Below are 20,535 nucleotides of genomic sequence, written 5' to 3'. Positions count from 1 at the left end.
CCAAATCAAACCCCCACTGAAGACTTTTTCCTTAATTGTTGAAAATAAAACATCCATAGCTTAAGAAAAAAAATGGAGTCTTTGAAGTGTTTTCTCAGTAGCCTAAAATTCTCAGCAGACTGAGTAGTGTGTGTATTTACTCCTCTTATTTCATTTATACAAAGATTGCACTATTTGGCTTGTTTAACAGAAGGTGAAACTCTGGTGACTGTTCCAGAAGAATAACACTACCATCAGAGGTACATTGGAGAGCTGGCTTCTATCTTTGTTGGTACATGAGTGCAATTCCAGTCTATTACTCAGCTCCTGAATTCGTCGCTGGTGTTCTTGTAAAAGCAATTGTGCCTCATGCTCACGCTGCAAAGCATTATCTAACTCCCCCTGTACATTGTCTTGGTTGATTCTCTGGAAAGAGAAAGAAGTTGTGCCTGATTCTGTAATTATATTCAGTGCTTTCCCTACCACTAAGTGAGTTCCACTTGCAAACCTACCAAATTCCAAAACAAATGCATGCTTAGGATTAGTATTGAGGTTTTTTTAACATGAAGACAGATCACTGGACAGTAAAATGGCAGACCAGTTAATTACTGTGATTTTTATAAAGAACATTCATGTAAAGTCTTGGCATTCATAATTCTTGTCAAAGTAGCACCCTAGGATGCAAAACTTCAATATTTAGAAGGAAAAATACGCAGATCAATGTTCAAAAACTTAGTGGATAGCTTATTAATCCTTGTAAACACCTTTGTGGACTGTTCTTCTCCTCCAAAAACTGTTCCAGATTGAGGAAATAATTCTTCAAGGAAAGTCGTCATCTACGTTTCAACTACAATCTAAAATGCGACAAGTTTCATCTAACTGTCCCAAAACACTAAGGGAATAAAACCTGTTAAGAACAAAACTGAAGATGACTAGAGATTTTTGAGTTAAAAAAAAAAATCCATTTTACTAGCTAGGAACAGGAAGGACAATGGGTGAGACATATCATCTAGCAGATATTCTCTGCTTGGAAGTGTTTGGATTGGGACATCCTGACAGGTTCTACCAACTAGGCTTCAGGTTAGGGAACCCACAGTGTCTCGGTAAGTCAATCAGCAACAGCAAAAGACTCAGGGGAATTTTGGGCATTTGTGCTACTGACAATGTCGGAGAAGGCTTTTTCTCCCCCTGCCATAAAGTAACTTCTTCAGGGAAACAGACCCAGGAAAATTTGTATTGTTTTTATTATAACAACATCCATTATTATGTTTTTCATCAACATCCATTTGGAGTTAAAACTGCTACATTTATATTTCATGAACTTCTCATGAACGTACTTTTATTGAATACGTTCATTCCAGCTGACTTTACTCTGTGGAAGTGAAATCTTCTTTTAGGATACATAAATCACATCAACATTTCCAACAAATGGGAGAACCTGCATTGCTGAAGACCAAACTGCCATTTATACAGGATACCTCCTTCTACAAATCAAAAGGAAACTCCAGTGGAAAAAGGGTATTTCTAAATACATCTGTCTTCTAGTTTAGTGACATTTACTGGACAAGTTTTCTGGAAAATTCTATTGAAAGGAAATCAATTTTATGCTTGTTTTCCAAAATAAAACAAATCAAAAAATGTGTAGAAAGGAGAATCTCTTTTAAGCAAGAGAGTCTCCAAGTCAAATGTACTTACACGCTGAAGTTCATTTAATTGCTCTTGCAGTCTGCAGGCTTTTTCAGCATCTTTTTGCATCTCGTTGAAAGCCCATCTGCATTCTGCAAGCTGCAGGTGCAGTGAGTGGGACTCTACCTCTGCTGCATGAAGCCTTTGTAAAAATCCAAATATTTCTTGCCGCAAGATTGCTATGTTTCTCTGTCAGCAAACAAAAACAAGTTGATGGGCTATAAAGTCTGCTATTTTAGCAATCAAATGAAAAATATTAAAGACCCAAGAAAGTGAAGACAAAACCATCATTTTTTCCTCTATCTCTAAAAGACATACACAAAAGTCTGAACCTGTCACCTACCAAGGGTTACTGCAAATTCTGTTTACAAAGAACTACTATTTTCACCTAAAGTCTACTATAAAATATTAGGAGAGAAAGTGTTTGTCTTTTCATTTTGGTTAAAGGGAAGAAGGTTATCTTTACTGAAAGAAAGGATGGTAAACATGAGAAAATAGAAAACAATAATAAAAAGCAACCTTAACACTTACATCAAGCCAAAAGCAAATTTGTTCTTAGAAGCTACTACAGATCTGATAGAACTTGAAAAAAAAATCTTTTACTTGGATACACTAACCTGTTGCGGTTTGTTTCAGGTATGTTCTGTTTCCCCCACGTTATGATGTTAATGGTTCTGCCTGCGTTCCCCTCCGTTCCACAGTTCCTTGTCAATCTCCCAACCCCTCCCCGGTTGCCCCAGTTACCGATGTATCTTTTTAATTCCCCGCCCCCGGCTGCCTGCCAGTCACCCGGCACTCCTGCCTCTATCTCTAGAACCTTCTAGCCAGAGCGTCGGGTGATTGGTTCAGGGGCCGGGGGCCCTCCCTCCGTTTGTTACAATTGGTTCTCCTTTGATGTCTGTCACCTATGTATCCCCCTTCCCCAGACTCGGATTTGTTCATGTGTTGTTACCACCCCTACCTCCCACTCCCTTTAAAACTCAGTGTTCCCCCCCCCCCCGCCTCCCCACCCCTCGGCGCTTTCTTGTTCCTGGATCGTTTGGGTACGCTTGGTCCCTCCGGGGGCTCAATAAAGCCGATTTTGCCACTAGCTGGAGAGTCGCTCTTCCTCCTGCGGAGTGGAAGTCCTGCACGGCAACGTCCCTTTGGCTGAAGGCGGGCTGGCCGGCTAGCCTGGGCGTTCACCATCTGCCGGCCGACTTCACTAACCCTCCTCCAGAAATCCTTTGTCAATAAACTAAAAGACCTATTCACACTCTAATGTGTGACAAATCTACTTCTTAGTGTCCACGTAGTAGTACTTCATGGTCATGGACTCACCACCAGCCTGAAACCAAAGAAATGCTGCTATCAAGGGAGCTTCACCATTGCTGTAAACCTATTTTCCTGAAGGAGGACTGTAAATCTGCTTACTGTGCTGGGCAGTCTGTCATACAATCCAGTTTCCAGGGCCTGGCCATTTACTCTCTGGAGGCCACGAGCCAGCCTCTGTGTGAGGGAGTCCCTCTCCAGGCAGGCTCTGCACCCACGAGCGTTCCCTTGAGCTGTCTCCCTCAGAACGCTCAGGTTGTCCATCAGTTGTGCAAAGCAGTTCCCGGCTGCACTGGTAAGTGCAAAAAAGCCAGGACCGTGCATCTTTAAGAAACAACACCACAAAGGAAACATCGAGCAGGTTATTAGTTCCCGTTTCTTGTAATATCCCATTCTTTTTCATTTATACAAGATGGAATCTGTAAATATTCTGAAAGACAGACTACAGAATCTGAAGCACTGTTCAAACTTTGCTTTTTAATTTTCAATTTCTTGAAAACAGCATGATCAAAGAAGAAAGTGCCTGCAAGTGAATCCAAACACATTTGATTGAATGGCAACTTTTATGCCAATTTAGTGTTTAGCGTTTTGGAAAATGCATCATCTTGTCTTTGTCCTGCTATTTCCCTTTATTGACATAAATGATCCCTCTTCTTGTATCCTTTTTTCTGTGACAAAAATGTGGGGACTCTAAAAGTAGAGGTTAATAAAGAACCAGGGATGGCAGCAATGCAGATGAACCAAGGGAACGTGTATCAGTTCTCACTGTAAATAAACTGCAGAAACACTCTCCAGCCTTCAGCTTCCATGGCTCTATATACTGAAAGGATATAATATCCTATCAGCTGTTAAAGAAAATGAATCTGTTCCAACAGTACAGAGATGTGATCATTCAGAGAATGTAGAAAAGAGTTATTATTTTATCTTGCAATGAAATTACTCCTTCAGGGAAACAGTCCCACTAAAATTTGTATTGACTAGCTCAGGATATAACCTCTAGTCAAAGGCGTCTATTATGTATTTCTGCTACAACAATATACAGTTAAAATTACCTTGTTTGCTGAGAACACCCTGCAGTTCTGAGATGGAGCTGATTATTGCAGTATAGAGGTTAGAGCTAGACAACCAGTGAAGTGCTTCAATCCAGTCAACTCCTTCCTCTCCAAAACCTGTGAAAGAGAATTGCAGCTAGCAGGATAACTGAATCACTAAGATCTGGCACACTGCTATCTCCAGCTCTTTGAGAAATTAAGCAAAAATAAGCATATAAACAACAAATTAGACGGAACAATTTAGACTGTTTTAAGCATGCTTCCAGAATTACTTTTTTAAAAAAAAGTAGATGAATCTTCTAATTTGCAAAACATTTTTGATACTATTTATCCTTTTAGAGGGAAGTATAAACTGGTCTGGTTTATAGGGGAAAGGGGCAAGTAGACATAATCTCGAAAGAAAATTTTAAAATCCTATGCTAATATTTTACCTGAATCAGAAAGCAATTTTTGTGGAAAATTCTAGGAATTTTAGTAGGAAATAGGTATTAAAAATTATTAGAAAAAGAAGAGGAAATACTTTTTCAAAAAAAAAAAAGGTGACAGTTAATCATTTAGGAGCATTGCAAGATATTTACCACAGAGAAGATGCTGCAGCGCCTAGTTCTGAAATCCGTAACACAAATATCAAGGATATCAGATACTGTTGAGTTCACGTGCATAATTGCAATTGTACTTGCAATGCTTAACATAAGAGTAGGCATTTGCTCTTAGAGTGAAATACTTTCATGAAAAAACACAAAAAACACAAATCCATAAATAATAATTGTCAGAATGTCATTAAATATGTCTTTATGCCCTAGCAATAATAATAATATTGCTCTTTGTTATTCCCTAAGCATGTAATTTGACATAACATTTTAAGAACATTGCACTTACGTGTCAAAGGATGCCTGCCTCTGGATTCTCCCAGACAAACTTGAATTCCAGAGCTTCCTCTGCATCCTTCTGTCCAGATGAAAAAGGTACAAGAATATCGGGCCAGAGCCCTCAGCCTGTCAGCAGCCAGAACTGCGATCACGGCTCTTCGGAACGCATAAACCAGGTTCTTGGCTCTTCTCTGCCTCAGCCTGCCGTCGTCCTGGTTTCTTTCCATGACAGCAGGGAGAGCATAAAGGAGGCTGACGATCTTGTGGTTCAGGAGTTGGTGCTGGTTCGCCTGTTCCTGGAGAATGTCTCTTTGGCAAGACGTGGTGCACAGTCGGCCCTAGAGAGAGCACAGGGCCCCTGACAGCAGCGCACAGGCTGCCAGCAGGGATGAGCGTGCCTTGAAAGCATCTAATAATGAATTTTTCAAGGAATTGTTTTCCTGGGTCAGTTGTGGACACATTTGTTCAAGGCCACACAGTTTTTGCCTGCTTTTCTGCTTCCTTTCTTCACATTCCTGCAACAGAAACAAACCAAACAAAAGTGGAAGAAATATTAACTAGATGGTTTTTACCTAGACAAGAGCAAAAAGAAAACTCTTAGTTTTGCCATTCAAATGATTCATTAAAGGAATAAACAATGTTAGTAATGACAGTGATAAAAGTATCTCTTCTAGTAAACAATTACAGAATCAGATATATGAAACCAAAGCAATGGTAGGAGGGAAATTTCCACGATCATCAACTGCAAATGTACTCCTGCTTTCTGACAACAATTCACCAATACTGTGACAGCTCACAGAAGGTCCAACACCACTTGTCTGCCCACAGTACAGTTGTAGGGGTTGACTTAGTAGTAACATCCTCCAATTTCAGAGAGAACACTGCTCTACCAAGTAGAAAACCAGTGTAAGTGAAAGGAAAAATGTAAGGAAGGTTGGAATATGAAACTAGACAAATTTAAGTTTTCACCATGCAAAGACTTCCAGCCCTGAAATCTGCATCAAATACAGCATTATTCTGTGAAGTAAGTTGCAGTAACTCAGAAATAAAAAGGGACATCTATTTCCTTTATTTACAATGCTTTTAACTGAAACAGGTGTGAAGGAATGTGATGATAAAGACAGTAAATAGTTTTTGTGGAATAACATTTTGGATTGCAAATAACTCGTTTAACAAGCAGTGACAGTTTTACATTTTAAAACCACTTCTCACCGTAGTATCAGTAAAGCAGAGACGCTTAACTCTGTTGAAATCTTGTGATGATTGCAAACAATAATTTAAAATGGCATTTAATTTTTTGTTTTGTTTGGGTTTTTTTGGGTTTTGGTGGGGGTTTTTTGGTTTTGGTTTGGTTTTTTTGGGGTTTGTTTTTTTTTTTTGAAAAGCCAAGACATTCCAGATTATTATTAAGTTTTAAAACAATTTCAGGGAATTCTAACATAGAGAATGTTTTCTTTATAAATAGCTCCTAAGTTTATTATGTGTTTTCAACAAGCATGAAAGGATTTACTCTTGTGGTTTAACACCACACATCCCATGCAAACTAAATGGAGGAATGAACCGAGCCAACAATGATCTCCAAATGCACACACTTGCACTTGTTGCTGGAAAATATTAGCAAGACACTTCCAGATAGATCACACTGAACTGTAGGAAAACTGAACTGTAGAAAAAAAACAACACAGTCTAAAATCCCAGAACAGATGCTAAGTACATGAGAAGAGCCCTACAGACCTCATGATCAGTCTCAATAAAAATGCTTAATTAAAAAGCAGCCACAAAAAGATACAAGCCCCACAAACACTGCCAACAATATTCACCCCTTCCCTTCTCTTTCCTTCCCTTTCCTCTTCTACTTCAAAAGAGAAATAAACCAGAAAACAAAGTGAAACCCTAAAGAGTGGCTTAGCCACTCTTAGCTTAGTCTCTGGAGCCAGCTGACTTACTTAAAAAGGGGCTTTTTTTTCCTAAAACCACAAGGTTTTCTGGGAGGAGAGGTCATGTAAGCTCACTTGCATTATTATCATGCAGAAAAGTACAGCTCCTCCTTCACACAAATGCTGACATGTTTTATAATAGGTATTTCAAAAAATGTCATAATCCAAAAGTTACAATTAAACAAAAAAACCCACACTGGCATTCTTTCAAATAGTAGATCTGAACCATAAACACATAATTTAGAAATGGTATTCCTGGAGAAAGCCTATTTTGCCTATGGATTATGGTAGAAGAAAAACTTGCTTTATGACTGTAAATGACTACATTCTGTGAATTCTTCATCAGTAAGATGAATTTATTATCTTTTAATTAGGTCCCTGTTGCTAGTATCAGATATTCCTTTCAGAATGTCCTGCACAGAAGGTGGAGCTGAGAGACTTGATGCACACTCCAGTCACATCTAAAGGCCCACAGCAACAGCATCAAACTGAGCTGCGGACAAGCCAAAATAAACGGTGTTTATTTGTTAGTGTCCAAATCCTTTGGGGGGGATGAATATCAGTCCTTTTTAACCAGACTGCAGTGTGAACAAATGTCACTGAGCTCAGCAGAGGCAGCTGATGCCTGGGGACACTCACCCTCTGGTTGGCCTTGCTGAAGTTCGAGACCAGGGCTTCAATATTCTCGTGCAAGAGGGCACAAAGCTCTGCCCAAGGTAACTCTTCCAGGGGGACGTTTGTCTGTCTGGAAAGCACCTGGGCATTTGCCAGGGTCTGGTATAAGTTCAGGAGGATGGACATCTCCCTCTGGAACACAAAGAAAAAAATTAATTGCTGTAGCTGGGCAATGTTCAAATCAAAAGAGATGCATCCTATGTGTGGTAGCAGTGCTGCGCGCAGCTGAAAATGAGCCCTCAAGGCTCATTCTCACAGCTTTACAAAATTCCTCAGTTCATTTCTCATAATTGCAGCCATAATAGTGCATAATATTACAGCAGAGTAAGAAAATACATTTCCCAAAATTTATCTAATTAGACACAGTATGTATATAAAGTATGTGAGTAAATCCCAGTCCTGTGGGGGCCACAACCATGACCTGGCACAAATAAAAATTTCCATGCTCTTAGTGGATGCAATTCATTCACCCATGTTAATACCTTGAGGTGCATTCAAACTGTGCCCCAACACCTGCACAGCGCACAGAAAACTGTCTGGCAAGGCAGTGGCAAGTTGGCAGCACAACACACTTAAATTATTTTAAAATTTTGTTTTGTATGTATTATATATGATTAAATATCTGGCCAAAATAGTCCTACAGCTCCATCAAACTCCACAAGCTGTGCCTCATTTATTTACAGTGATTTTAATCAGTGGTATAATAAAGTGATTCAGGTTATAAATAAATGTTAGCAACAACAGCATGCAGTAGAAATTCAATTCTTCATACTTTTAGTACATACAAGTGCCTTGGAAACTTTGATTAAGATAACAGAAATGTTACCTTAATGTTTCTCAAATGCCATGAAGACTGTATCAGTACAGTCAGAGATCAAGATAAGATTATCAGACCAGAATGGAAAGAACATAGGGAGCGTAGAAGTGGTATAAAATATGAAAAAATACTGTACAGGTCAGGAAAGCAGGAAGGGAAAATGAAGGGAAGTAAAATGCACTGACATTTTTACATAATTTAGGCATGGGTATAGCAAAGACCAACAGCAATATATTAAATGTTACCTATACTTAGTTTCTGCTACAGCCTTCTGCTTTTTCATTTTGGGCAGCAAAATCAGAGCTATTTAACTGGAGTAAACAGGATCACATACAGGCACTTCTGCTTCCCAAACAAATACAAACAGCTTTGGGAAATATGCAAAGCCATCCAAGGCAATAAATACCTGATCTCATAAGGCAACCAGTAATACAACTCTTCCAAAAATGAATATTTTATCACCTGCTCAGGACAGTCTTGTGGTTTGAAATCCTTTGAGTAAAACAATTAAAACAACCAGCTCTATGAATATGACAGCGAGACAATCTTTTTTTTTAACCTTTCAGTAACATAACATTAATTTTGAGTCTAGCATTAAATACTGTTTCCATTATCAGAAATCTTGATCATGAATGGAATCTTGTCCTGAATTCTTGTCATGTATAACATATATTTTACTACGGAATAAGAATAAAAAGGAAACCTCCTACCACAGCAACAACTAGCAAGCACTTTAAGTTTCTAGCAGAATATTTTGAGCTTGCAATTGTGTTTTGTAGTTAGAAATAGCAATCATTAATGCCCACAGTTAAGGCAGACAGTTGCTTTTCTCTATATATATTCCTTTTGTGCCTGATGAAATGACTTTTTCAGGCTAAGTAGGCCAGCAAATGTCTTTTAATACATTAATGCTTGCATGGAAGAAGCTGTTATTCTCCCAGAAAGAAAAAAGAAGATCCTGATTTTATTTGCCTCCAGTTTATGAATGACAGATCTGCCTGGGCAGTGGACAGCACTAAGACAAAGTGTGGACTAACTCCATCAAGTGAACAAAAGACACCCACAAATCTGAAGACTCTCTGATGCAGGTCTCTGCTCCTGTCCACAGGGAACAGACCTCATGCACCTTCCATGCTCAGAGCTCTGACAGAGAAAGAGGAGACGTTTCCAAGCCACCACCAAAAAAGTTTTATATTGCTAAGAGTAGAAAGAGAGCAAATGTAACCACACAATGAAAGGAGAGATTTTCTAAACATGCTAAGAACTTTCCTTTGTCCATACTGCTATGCAAAAAGATGGGAAAATTGTTATTCAAGGTGTAGCTGAGTAAAGACAGTAGAAAGGCCCAAAGTGGTCATATAAGAGGAGAAAGTTTTCAGAAAATAATCCAGTAAAATACATCCAATGTGCCAAACCACAGCAAAACATGCAAAAAACAAAACAGCAACAAAATAACCCCCCCTGCTTTTCCATCTGAAAGCTTGAAATAATTTTCAAGCAATTTTTACAGTCAAATACATGCACTGAAACTAAGAGAGTGTATGAAAGAGAAATAAACATTTCTACAATGGTAGCTAATGAAACGTGACAAAAAAGTTGGGTAGAAAGACAGAACATTCTTCACATGAAATGACGATCCATATCTACAAAATGCCTTAATTAGGAATGCCAGTACATCCTACCCATACTTAAAAAAACAATTTTCAAATTAGCTTCTCCAAGGCATTGGTTACATTTATTCATGTATTAAATTTTTTAAAAGGTAGCATAATAACAAAAAGGGTAAGAGTATAGCAGAGTTCTTCCACAGCTCAGCACAGCAAATGCAGCAAATCTTCAGCACAGTGCATATTTTGACAGTATGTTTTAAAAAACACCTAAACTAAACAATGTGTGCCACATTTTTTTCCTTACTATTGAGCCTTCATGCAGGCTGAAGCTGCCAGGAGGAGTCACTAATGTCCCAGGGGATTCTTCAGTTTCCTTCCTTTCCTCAACCTGGTCTTTCCATTGCACACTGGAGGATAAACGCTGTCTCTGTAAACTGGAAAGTTTCCACACAAAGATACTTTACCCAAAATTACTTTTGGCAAATGCACTGTGCTCTTTTAAAGGATAATCAATGGATTTGCCAGATACCACTTTAGCACATCACATGGATGCTGAAACTGCTTGCCTTTCTTAATTGAATGAAGAAATTTATATTCCTTCTAAGAAAGATTTTTCAAGAGGTTATATTTTCAGTTACCAAGCCTCGTGGCATGCAGTTCATAAGATTATTTGGATATGACCTCAAAGTTACATATAAGAAACAGAATTCTTCATATTTTATTAACACAACAGCTTCATGGTCTTCAGAGAGACCATGTCACATCTTGCATCATCAATCCTGATTTCAAGTACAGTTCTTGCTCTTAAGGTTTCCACATGCCTGACTCTACTCTGGAGTGACTTTTAAAGCAGACTGCCCAGAATTTTAATCTGTTCTTGTACTGTGTCAGTCAGGAAAACAGATATATCAAGAGCCCGGCATGACGAAACAGGCAGCTGAAGAGGAAACTCCAAGGCCAAACGATAGTATATAAAGGAGACAGAAGCAGAGACAGGAATCCAAGGAAGAATTTAAAAAGATTGCCTGAGCATTTAGGCACAGTGTCAGGAAAACCAAAAGCTTGCTTCAAATTGATGTTTGCAGAGGATGACAAAGGCTTTTCCAGCTCAAGTTTTAAGTATCTTACTAAAAACATCTCCATCACCATGAATCTTGTATGAGTTGCTCAGGCCACAAACTTCCTTTCTTGTAGGAAAAAACAGTTTCTTTCCTTCTCCACTACTACTTGTGTAAGTCAACATAAACACCTGTGTATACAGAGCCATATAGCTCTAGGCTGAAAGAGAGCTCACCCAAGTTCTGCTACCACAGGCACAGCAGACTGTGCTGGCCAGGAAACATCCCAAGAGATTTCCTCTGCTCGCACACATTTCAATATTTTTTGACCATTTAAAGCTTTCTACAGCCATTCAAAAGTTGAAAACAAAGATTACCCACTATAAATGATACACAACTTCTTGACAGGAGTCTTAGAGATCCAGCTGAGTCACGTAAGTGGAAAATAATGTCTTCATAATAATATCAGTGTATATAGAAATGCCATCTTTTCTAGACCTGCTGGCTATGTTTTCCTACACTCACCCCAACCACTACTGGAGGCTGGACCTAACCATAAGTATGATTTTCAAATTTTTTTATTTGGCAAATGATCTGTAATAGGCCAGTTATTATCTGTACCATTCACAATACCTTTGGTTACTGATATGGGCCTGTTATTAATGGACTGCCAGGTTCTGAACCTTTAGTTTGGTTTGGCACATTGCACCAGATTTTCTGCTGACTGAAAATTGCAGGGAATGTAAACTACAAGTTGTACTCAAAGTGTCTACTGTCATTTTATAACAGCTTTAAAAGGAAACTTACACTTTTTTTCCTCTCTCATGCATTTTCTGACTATCTGAAATCTTTCCTTGATACCCCTGAAAAAGCTTCTCTCCTGCCACGTTGCTCTTCATTCAAAGCGCCTTCAAGTTCTTGAATTCTCAACTACCAAGTGATAAGGAAGCAGTTAAAGGAAGTTAGGAAAGACTACCATGGTCTTTAATGCTGTTTGCTGTTCTGTTCTGCTTTTTACAGCTGAATACATTCTATTAATTCTATACAGCATTGGAAAGCGTTGAACAATGTAAAAACGTATTAATACATAAAGTTCAAAACAGAGAGAAATAGATATGCTGACCAAAAGCACATTCTGCTGTCCTTTCATGGAGTTTGGATTTTCCTGTTTTCAATTATTTGTATTACTGAAGTTTTCCAGGGGAATTCTATTTTTTTAAGTAGACTCGTAAAAAGGTGGGATTAACAGTAAACGCTACACTTGCACTCAGAGCAAAGCGCATGTGGAGCTTGTTCATGTACATAAACAAGGAAGGAAACCTTACCAGTTCTTCACCTATAAAAGATAAATCTCTAACTTCAAGGAATGCTACCCTCCAGTTCCTTTGTATGTTGTAGAAGTAGAGAAGGAATCAAGAAAACTGAATCATCACTACTTATTTAATTATCACTTCAGAAATCTAAGGGACTGTACTTAGAGAAGGTCATAAGAAAATAACTGAGAAAGTGTCAATGCTTATTGGTGAAAAAAAAAGATGATATTATTTCTTGTTTTCTCGTCTGGTTTTTCAAAAGTCCAATAGGAAGGCTTTGTTAGTCAGTATGAGATCACTGAGCAATTATCTTACAGGTTTTTCATACTTGTTTTTTAAAATAAACCCTAATTGCTTTAATGGATCAAACCCTGTGTGATACAGTTTAATAACACAAGAATTTGATATTCAAGTATACATATTACATTTTTTCATGTATTCAAACTTCTCTGGTAACTGCAGATATAATAGCTTTGAAGCCAAAATGTACTCAGCTGAAATTTGAAACTGCAGTCTCAGGATGCATTAATATCTCACACCTAGAGAAGTTGGATGTATGCACTGTATCTCCAAAATTATCTAAGTACCCATTCCAAAGATACAGGACAGAACATTTTAACAGTTTAACTATTGTGAAACATTTCCTTTCCCCTCCCTGTTTCAATGCTACTTTGAACTCTCAAACATAAGAATGTGACATTTTATTTTAATATTTATTCTATTAACTTGATAGTCCCCTGAGAATAGGAGATATTTTTCTATTACCTTTTGCAATTTTGACACTCATTGCAAAAAATCTACTCAGTGTTTTCACTGGAGCAAGGAAGTCCTGGCATTTTTCAAAGATTGTACCTTTACAAGGTACATCTTCTTTCATCTTCTGTTTCATTGTAAACTTCTACCACATATTTAACTAAAAGTTTACCTGCATGATTTCTGTAGCAGATTTACATTGTATATGTGCTAATCTTGCTGCTGCAGCATCTTCTTCCAGTTTCTTTATTTTCACTGTTTCTGCCTAAAAGTACATTTTGAAAATATTCAAGTCCAGAAAGATGATAACATCATGCAAAGACAACTTAATTTCTTCAGTTTATTGGGACTCCATAAACCAATTTGTGGCATCTGAACTACTTGCACTTTGGAACTGTGAAAACTCATATCAATAAATAAGTAAAAGAAAACAATTACATATCCAGAATATTAAAATAAAAGTTTTTGTTTAGTTAAAGAGATTGATGTAGGATTATGTTCTTGCTGCATTTTTTATACTCGCAGATACTTATCTCCATGTAAAGGCCTGGACATGGAATTTCAATTGAAAAAATGCTTCTAGCAATAGCGGTAACTACAGAGCTGCTATAATAGAAACTCACATGCAATTTTAACTACACTGTTTCCTGTCAAAAAAATATTTTCACTTAGACTGATGACTGATTTGAAAAGAACAATACACTCCAAAAGGACTCCTGCCTTCAAGTGATGCAACAAAGATCAAGAAAAAAAAGTCATTTAAGACACCTAAAGTTACACAGATACAAGTGAAGTCATTCATTTTGGACAGGTAAAGCAAAGTAGCAAGTATGTGAGACTGAAGCTGACTCTAAGCACTTCAGTTAATGAATCCACCTTTCCTGCCAAGTGATGCTCTGCATTTTGTTCATCAAACACAAGGCACTCATAGCCTAACTCAGAGGTTTCAAAAATGAAACTGCTCAGTTTTGCCAATGCTTGCTGAGGCTCCCAGCAGCAGGGAGAAAGCTTTACTTACAGTTCTTTGATGAGATACTCCTGTCGTGTATTCTTGAAATCCAGATGCTTGGCCTGAAGCCTCAGGATCTTGCTGCAGCCATCGTGCTCTGCCTTCATATCCTTCAACTTCCTGGCAATGCTGTTCAGGGCAGCGTTTGTCTCCCAAAGATAAATAGGTACATGAATAAATAAAAACATCAAGAGGTACTTTTTCAAAGATAAAGTATTGCAGTAGAGAGTTCAATAGAGGAGGAGAGACCACATCTGTAGCAGCCATGACTTTAAAGGTCCGCCTGAGCCGCCGTCCCCGCCAGCCAGCAGAAGGAGCGGTAGGAGTGCGCGGTTTCTCGGCACGGCGCGCGGGAGCCGCTCCGCTAACAGGGGCGCGCCGGCTCGGCGGTCAGCTCTGCCAGAGGCGGACAGAAAGGCACGGGACCACAGACAGGGATGGGAGAGTGTCCCCTGACCGGGACCAGTCCAGGTTTTATTCCAGAAAGCGGAGTAACACCCAGGGGAAGCCGCCGTACCGAAGGGCCCTGGGGGGAGGGAATACACGTGTTATATAGGAGAAACGGGAGGGGGAGAGCTCAGACAGGCAGCGAATGGGGGCCCACGGTGAGCGCGGGCTTTATCAGAGTGACAGGACGGGTAGCCAACCGAGAGAGCTCAAAGGTGGGACCCCGGTCCCTGGCCCAATAATTCCATGTATAGCACCGAAGATTCTGGATAAAAGGGGGGTATTTGGGGGTGACAGAAAGGGTGCGGGTTTCCAGGGTAACCGGTGATGGACAGATAACTGGGAAAGAGGGGAATTCCAGACAGAACCATTATACAGAAAAAGGGGGTAACAGAACATTCCAGCTTAAACCGGGGGAGCATAATAACACAACATCTCCCCGTTTTTCATTAAAAAAAAAAAAACAAAACCAAAAACTTAAAATGAGGTGAACTGAGTCTGACTAAGGCAGTCTGAGTTCAGGATGAAAGGTGCAGAAGCCCATTGGTCGTCATCCACGGCTGAGGAGGCCTCCGATCGATCCGATTCCGAAGCTTCTGCTTCGCTGTATGGTCCCAGAGCCACCACCTGGTTTGCCTCGAGGGTAGGAACAATCCTACCCAGCAGTCTCTTCATCAGACTCCAAATTATAGAACAAACAACTAAAACTACAACTAAAATAAAAAGAACCAACAGAACAGTTTTTAGAATTGACCTCATCCAGGCTGAAAAGCCCCATCCTGAAAAGATGTCCCCCAGCCAGTCTGATGTTTCCTTCTTTATGTCGTTTACCATGCCTCGCACTTTTTGATGGCACTTCTCATGTCCTCGGCCCTTGATGATAAATTGAGGCAGCAGAGGCCCTCGAATTCCTCACAGTGGTGGTTGTGAAGGAGGAGCAGAAAGTCGAGGGCTGCTCTATTTTGCAAAGTCGCCTTCCTTGTAATTTCATCTTCTGATAGGAGGTCCAATAATGTGGCTGATGTAAGATTGGCTTGTTTGGCTACCCAACACTCTAGGTGGGCCAATTCGCCTAGAGCCTTGGCTGCGGATACCCAGGGCAAAAACACAGTGACCGCAACTCCTTTTGGTTTAGACCAATGAATAATTTCGGAGTCACACTCTGGGTCAAGATTTATAAGATCCCTTTTGGAACGGGCCAAATTCAGTGTGACATTTTTTAAAATCCAATTATTAATTTGGGTTTTGTTGGGTGTAAACAGCGACAGCTGTCCGAAAGTACAAGGGCCTCCAATAAGGCAAGAGGGGATGCCTGCCCATGCTCAGTCTCCGTAAACCAAAAACACACCACGGGGTAGGGATAAAGGTTTATAATCAAAGGTGGAAGCCATCTCTATATGGGCAACGATTCCACACCATAAATTGGCAATGTATTCTTTTTTGAACTGCCTAACTGATTGAAATGATCTATCTAGAGGGTTGGGGGCGAACATAAACTGAATACAGAGGGAGGCACTGGCAGAGCCGAGCAATTCAAATTTTAAGGGTTCGGAATCCAAAGGTGTCAAACCTTGGATTCTGTCTTTCCAGCCATCTGTGGGATTAAAACCGAGAGAATAGGCAACTCTTTGGGTTATCAGGGGAGCGAAGGAGGTAGCAAGGTGAGATGGGAAATCGTTAGGAGAGAGAGGGATCCCCACAAGGCAGGACGACATCGGGTCCTCTGCTGATGCGGTGTTGAGGCAGATGTGATCTTGGCCGAGGACTTTCACGAGCGTCTTCCAGATATGGGCTTTGGGCTGAGGGACAATCCAGGTGCCTGAAGGTGGAAAGTGGGACCCGAGTGCTGTCACCAGCAGCAGGATGGTAGATGGAGAGAAGGCCATTTGAATGGGGTGTCACTGAAACATCAAAGAAAACAGGGTGAAAAGGTGAACTTAAAATTTTGGTTCTGCCCAGAGGGAAACTTAGAGGACATCAAAGTCAAGGGAAAAGGGTTGCTGCCTCCTCCTCCAACAAGCCTCCTCAACCTGTGCCACGCCTCCAACCTTTGGTGCCTTTTTCGGAAGGAAGGGCCTGACCCACTTAGATGGTACCCACTTAAGCCCCAAGGGAGTGGACACGCAAGTGTATCCCCTCCCCCAGGGAATCAGGTCGAAAGGCCCTTCTGTTTTCCAGGTCTCCGGGTCCTTAACTAGGACCGGAGGCCTGGCTTTCAGCTGCAGCTGGTTGTGTTGCCCAAAGTGTCACGCTATTGGAGGATTTAAATTCTCAAAGGAACAGTTTGGAAAGTTGATAGTAAAAAGTGCTTTTGCGAGACGGACATGAGGAGATTCCACCTTCACAGCCGTATGTTGTTGCTCTAAAACCCTCTTAAGGCTCTGGTGGGTCCTCTCCACCACGGCTTGGCCTGTTGGGGAATAGGGGATGCCTGTTTTGTGCTCTGTTCCCCATTGCTGCAGGAAACTTCGCAGTTCCCTGGACTTGTATGCTGGGCCGTTGTCGGTTTTGATGACCTTGGGGATGCCCGGGACAGAAAACGCCTGCACAAGATGTTTTTCGGCGTCAGCTGCCTTCTCACCTGTGTGGGCGGAGGCGTAGACTGCACTGGAGAAAGTGTCCACTGAAACATGTACATAACTCAAGTGGCCGAAAGAAGGGATATGTGTAACATCCATTTGCCACACCTCGCAGCTAGAAAGACCTTGGGGGTTAGCTCCAGAGCTGAGTGATGGGAGCTCATGGGACTGGCACTGTGGACATGTAGCCACGATCTCCTTGTCCTGTTTGCGTGTGAGCTGGAACTGACGAACCAGGCCAGGGGCATTCTGATGGAACTGCTGGTGGCTGATCTTAGCTTGACCAAACAGATCTGGGAGCGGGGCCATCTGAACAGGAGCAGCCAGGGCATCAGCTCTTCGATTGCCCTCTGCAATGAACCCCGGCAGATCAGTGTGTGACCTGACATGCATCACAAAGAAAGGTTGCTCTCGGTGGGAGATCAGTTTTACCAATTTTGAGAGCAAGTTAAATAGGGGAATGTTGGACACTTCTTGAAGAACTGCTTCTTCAGCTCTGGACACTACACCAGCGACATACGCTGAATCAGTTACAAGATTGAATGGTTCAGAGAACCTCTCGAAGGCCCTGACAACAGCGTCCAACTCAGCAACTTGTGGAGAACCTTCCACCTTGGCAACATCGGCCTCCCACCGCTGAGTCTGAGGATCCTTCCAAGTCATTACTGACTTGTGGGATGCTCCAGACGCGTCGGTAAACACAGTCAGTGCCTCCAAAGGGGTTTGGCTCTGAATTCTTTTTAATGATAATGAGAATTCTTGATAAAACAATTTGTGGGCTGGCCAATCAACTGCAATTTGGCCAGTGTAACTGTCCAGTGCAAATTGCAACATTTCATTAATCTCGAGCAGTTCATCATCATCTTTTGAATTGGCCCGACTCTAATTTAATTGGAATGTGGATGCATTCAAAGTCACACCCCGCCAACTCCCTGATCCGCGATCTTGCTTTTTTGATCAATTCTGCCATCAGCTCTGATGGCCGTGTCATCCTTTTGGACCTGTGGTGGCTGAGGAAAACCCACTCTGTGATCAAGAGGCAGTCCTCCGAGCCTCGGTCCTTGCCTTTGATAGAATCGTCCCATTGAAAAATCACCCCATGGAGGTGTGGCAATTTCCCTAAAATGATAAATTTGAACGGGAGACCCGGTTGGTATCTGTGGGCCTGCCTGGTCGAAATGGATTGCTGGATTTTTTCCAGTGCTACCTGAGCCTCTGGAGTAAGGGCCCTAGGAGAACTAAGCTCCTCTCCCCCTTTCAATAAATTGAAAAGAGGGGCTAGGACATCAGTAGGAATACCCAGCCAAGGCCTTACCCAGTTCAAAGACCCACACAGCTGATGGGCATCTGCCAAGGTCTTGATATTTGTACGAATAACCAATTTTTGCCGAACAATGGTCCGCTTATTTATCTCCAAACCCAGATACTTCCAGAGTGGCATCCTTTGAATCTTGTCCTGTGAAGCTCAAACCCTGCAGCAGTCAATGCATTGATTATCAGGTCAAGTGCGTGTGTGAGTATGTTGTCGGTCGGAGCACAAACGAGGATGTCATCCATATAATGATATATTATTGCATCCTCGGCGGCTGCACGAATGGAGGACAGCAAGGAAGCGACATACCACTGGCAAATCACAGGGCTGTTCTTCATCCCCTGAGGAAGAATACACCAATGGTAGCGCTTGCTTGGGGCCTTACGGTTGATGGCAGGAACCGTGAAGGCAAAACCCGGGGCATCGTCCGGGTGAAGTGGAATATGGAAAAAAACAATCTTTGATATCTATAATTGCCAGATTCCAATTTTGAGGGAGCATCGTCGGGGACGGCATCCCGGGTTGGAGGGGACCCATAACTTCAATAATATTATTAATTTGTTGGAGGTTGTGAAGGAGCCACCACTTATCTTTGTTTGGCTTTTTGATGATAAACACTGGGGAGTTCCACTCTGACATGGTCTCCACCAGGTTGTCTTTAAGTAACTACTCCTTGACGAGCTCATTGAGCGGCCACTGCGCTACCCATACTGGTTTGTCCGATTTCCAATTCAGTTTCCAGGTAGAGCGCTCAGCAGCGACTGCTAATTGAAAAACCTGAGGAGCCACTGGTAGGTCAATTCAGGCTCCCCACTGGGCAAGGAGGTCCCTCCCCCACAGGGGTTCTGTATAATCCAAAACAAATGGGTGTATAGACGCTGATTGCCCATCCGGCCCCTTAATTTGCACGGTGCTCTTTGATTGTTTGGCCAATTGAAGACCCCCAACACCACGGACATGACCAGCCACGTCCTGCAATTCCCAATGCGACGGCCATTCCTGAGAAGGAATGATCATCTGCCCCTGTGTCCAAAAGACCCTTAAGGGGTATTTGGTCTCCTCCCCTCAAGAGTTGACAAGTAATTTTTGGTTTCTCCCGCCCAAGGATCTGAGCACAGGCCACCGTAGGATGTTCGTCTTGAGGTGGTGTAGAGGGCGGTCCTGGGACCCAGGTTAGCTCAGGCACTGGAATGGCCTGAGCAATAATCTGTCCCTTGGGCAGGAAGAGGGGAGGGCGGACACAGTACAGCCCCACTGAGAATTGCCCCAGGTCTGATGTCAAGAGACCCGGGACAATGTTTACCTCTGATGGTGTGAATTTTGTGTCTCCGACAACTACATACCCACAGCTGATCCGTCCCCAGTTATCTGGGCACTCCGGGCACACAGTCACAAGATGAAAATCGGAGTCCTTCAGATGGAGTGGCTCCGTCAGCTGCAGCCTGAAAGGTTCAATTTTGGAAAAGGTGGTTAGAATGGGCATAGGTCGGAGGCATTGATAAGCATGACAAGTCCGGTAAAAAAAAGTCACATTTGGTTGAGGTGCCAGGTGGTTTTCCCTTTTTCCCCTCCCTGCATAATGATGTTGAACCCGCCTTATTTATTTCTGCATGCAAGGGGGAACTGCGTTCAGCTCGTAGTTTTTTGGTAGGGGGTTCCCCCGAAGTCCCTGCCCCCTTTTAAACTCATAAAACTGCTTCCGCAGGGGGCAGTCAGGCATCCAATGCCCTAACTGTCCACACAGATGGCAGGGGGAAGTACCCCTGTGGACCGGCCCAGGGGTACTGGATGGCGGTGGATGGCTCATCTGGGAAGCAGGAGCAGGGTCAACTGTAGTGGCATCCCAGGTATCAGCAGCAGCAACGCGTCTGGGCGGTGGTCGGGCCCTTGGGTCAAGGTCCCTGGAAGCCAAGGAGACTTTGTGGGCGCAGATCTCCAGCATCCGCTGCAGGGTTGGAGGAAGGTCCAGCGGCAGGCTCAAGATAGCATCCCTGCAGGCTGGATTGGCATTGGTGGAGGCCACTTCCTTTGGGAGTTCTTTCCTGGTCTCCTTCCCTTGCATCTGCAATTCAGTGGCTTTCCAGAGACGCTCAACAAAAAGAATGAATGGCTCGTCAGCTTGCTGCAT

At 41.9% G+C, this 20,535-nt stretch overlaps 1 protein-coding gene across 3 annotated transcripts in view; it reads right to left on the bottom strand.

Annotated features, from left to right (window-relative positions):
* LOC143692093 (uncharacterized) overlaps window positions 1-20,204 on the bottom strand; it is a 90,543-nt gene extending 70,339 nt beyond the window's left edge. Inside the window, exons 1-10 of one of the 3 annotated variants that reach the window (XM_077171645.1) lie at window positions 19,751-20,204; window positions 14,079-16,417; window positions 13,233-13,325; window positions 10,241-10,370; window positions 9,391-9,523; window positions 7,474-7,641; window positions 4,908-5,412; window positions 4,029-4,145; window positions 1,675-1,854; window positions 232-405 (exon numbers count right to left, since the gene is read on the bottom strand). In XM_077171645.1, coding sequence (XP_077027760.1) covers window positions 232-405; window positions 1,675-1,734 — 234 coding nt within the window. In that variant the 5' untranslated portion in view covers window positions 1,735-1,854; window positions 4,029-4,145; window positions 4,908-5,412; ... (4 more) ...; window positions 14,079-16,417; window positions 19,751-20,204. Of the gene's footprint in view, window positions 1-231; window positions 406-1,674; window positions 1,855-2,282; window positions 2,608-4,028; window positions 4,146-4,907; window positions 5,413-7,473; window positions 7,642-9,390; window positions 9,524-10,240; window positions 10,371-13,232; window positions 13,326-14,078; window positions 16,418-19,750 lie in introns of those variants that run through there. The other 2 variants (XR_013179951.1, XM_077171646.1) reach the window with 2 other exon arrangements.
* Between the last annotated feature and the right edge of the window lie 331 nt (window positions 20,205-20,535).

This window comes from Agelaius phoeniceus, chromosome Z (assembly GCF_051311805.1).
Source record: "Agelaius phoeniceus isolate bAgePho1 chromosome Z, bAgePho1.hap1, whole genome shotgun sequence".
Classification (NCBI taxonomy): domain Eukaryota; kingdom Metazoa; phylum Chordata; class Aves; order Passeriformes; family Icteridae; genus Agelaius; species Agelaius phoeniceus.
The sequence above is the reverse complement of the archived record's forward strand: the minus strand, read 5'-3'. Positions and strand labels throughout refer to the sequence as shown.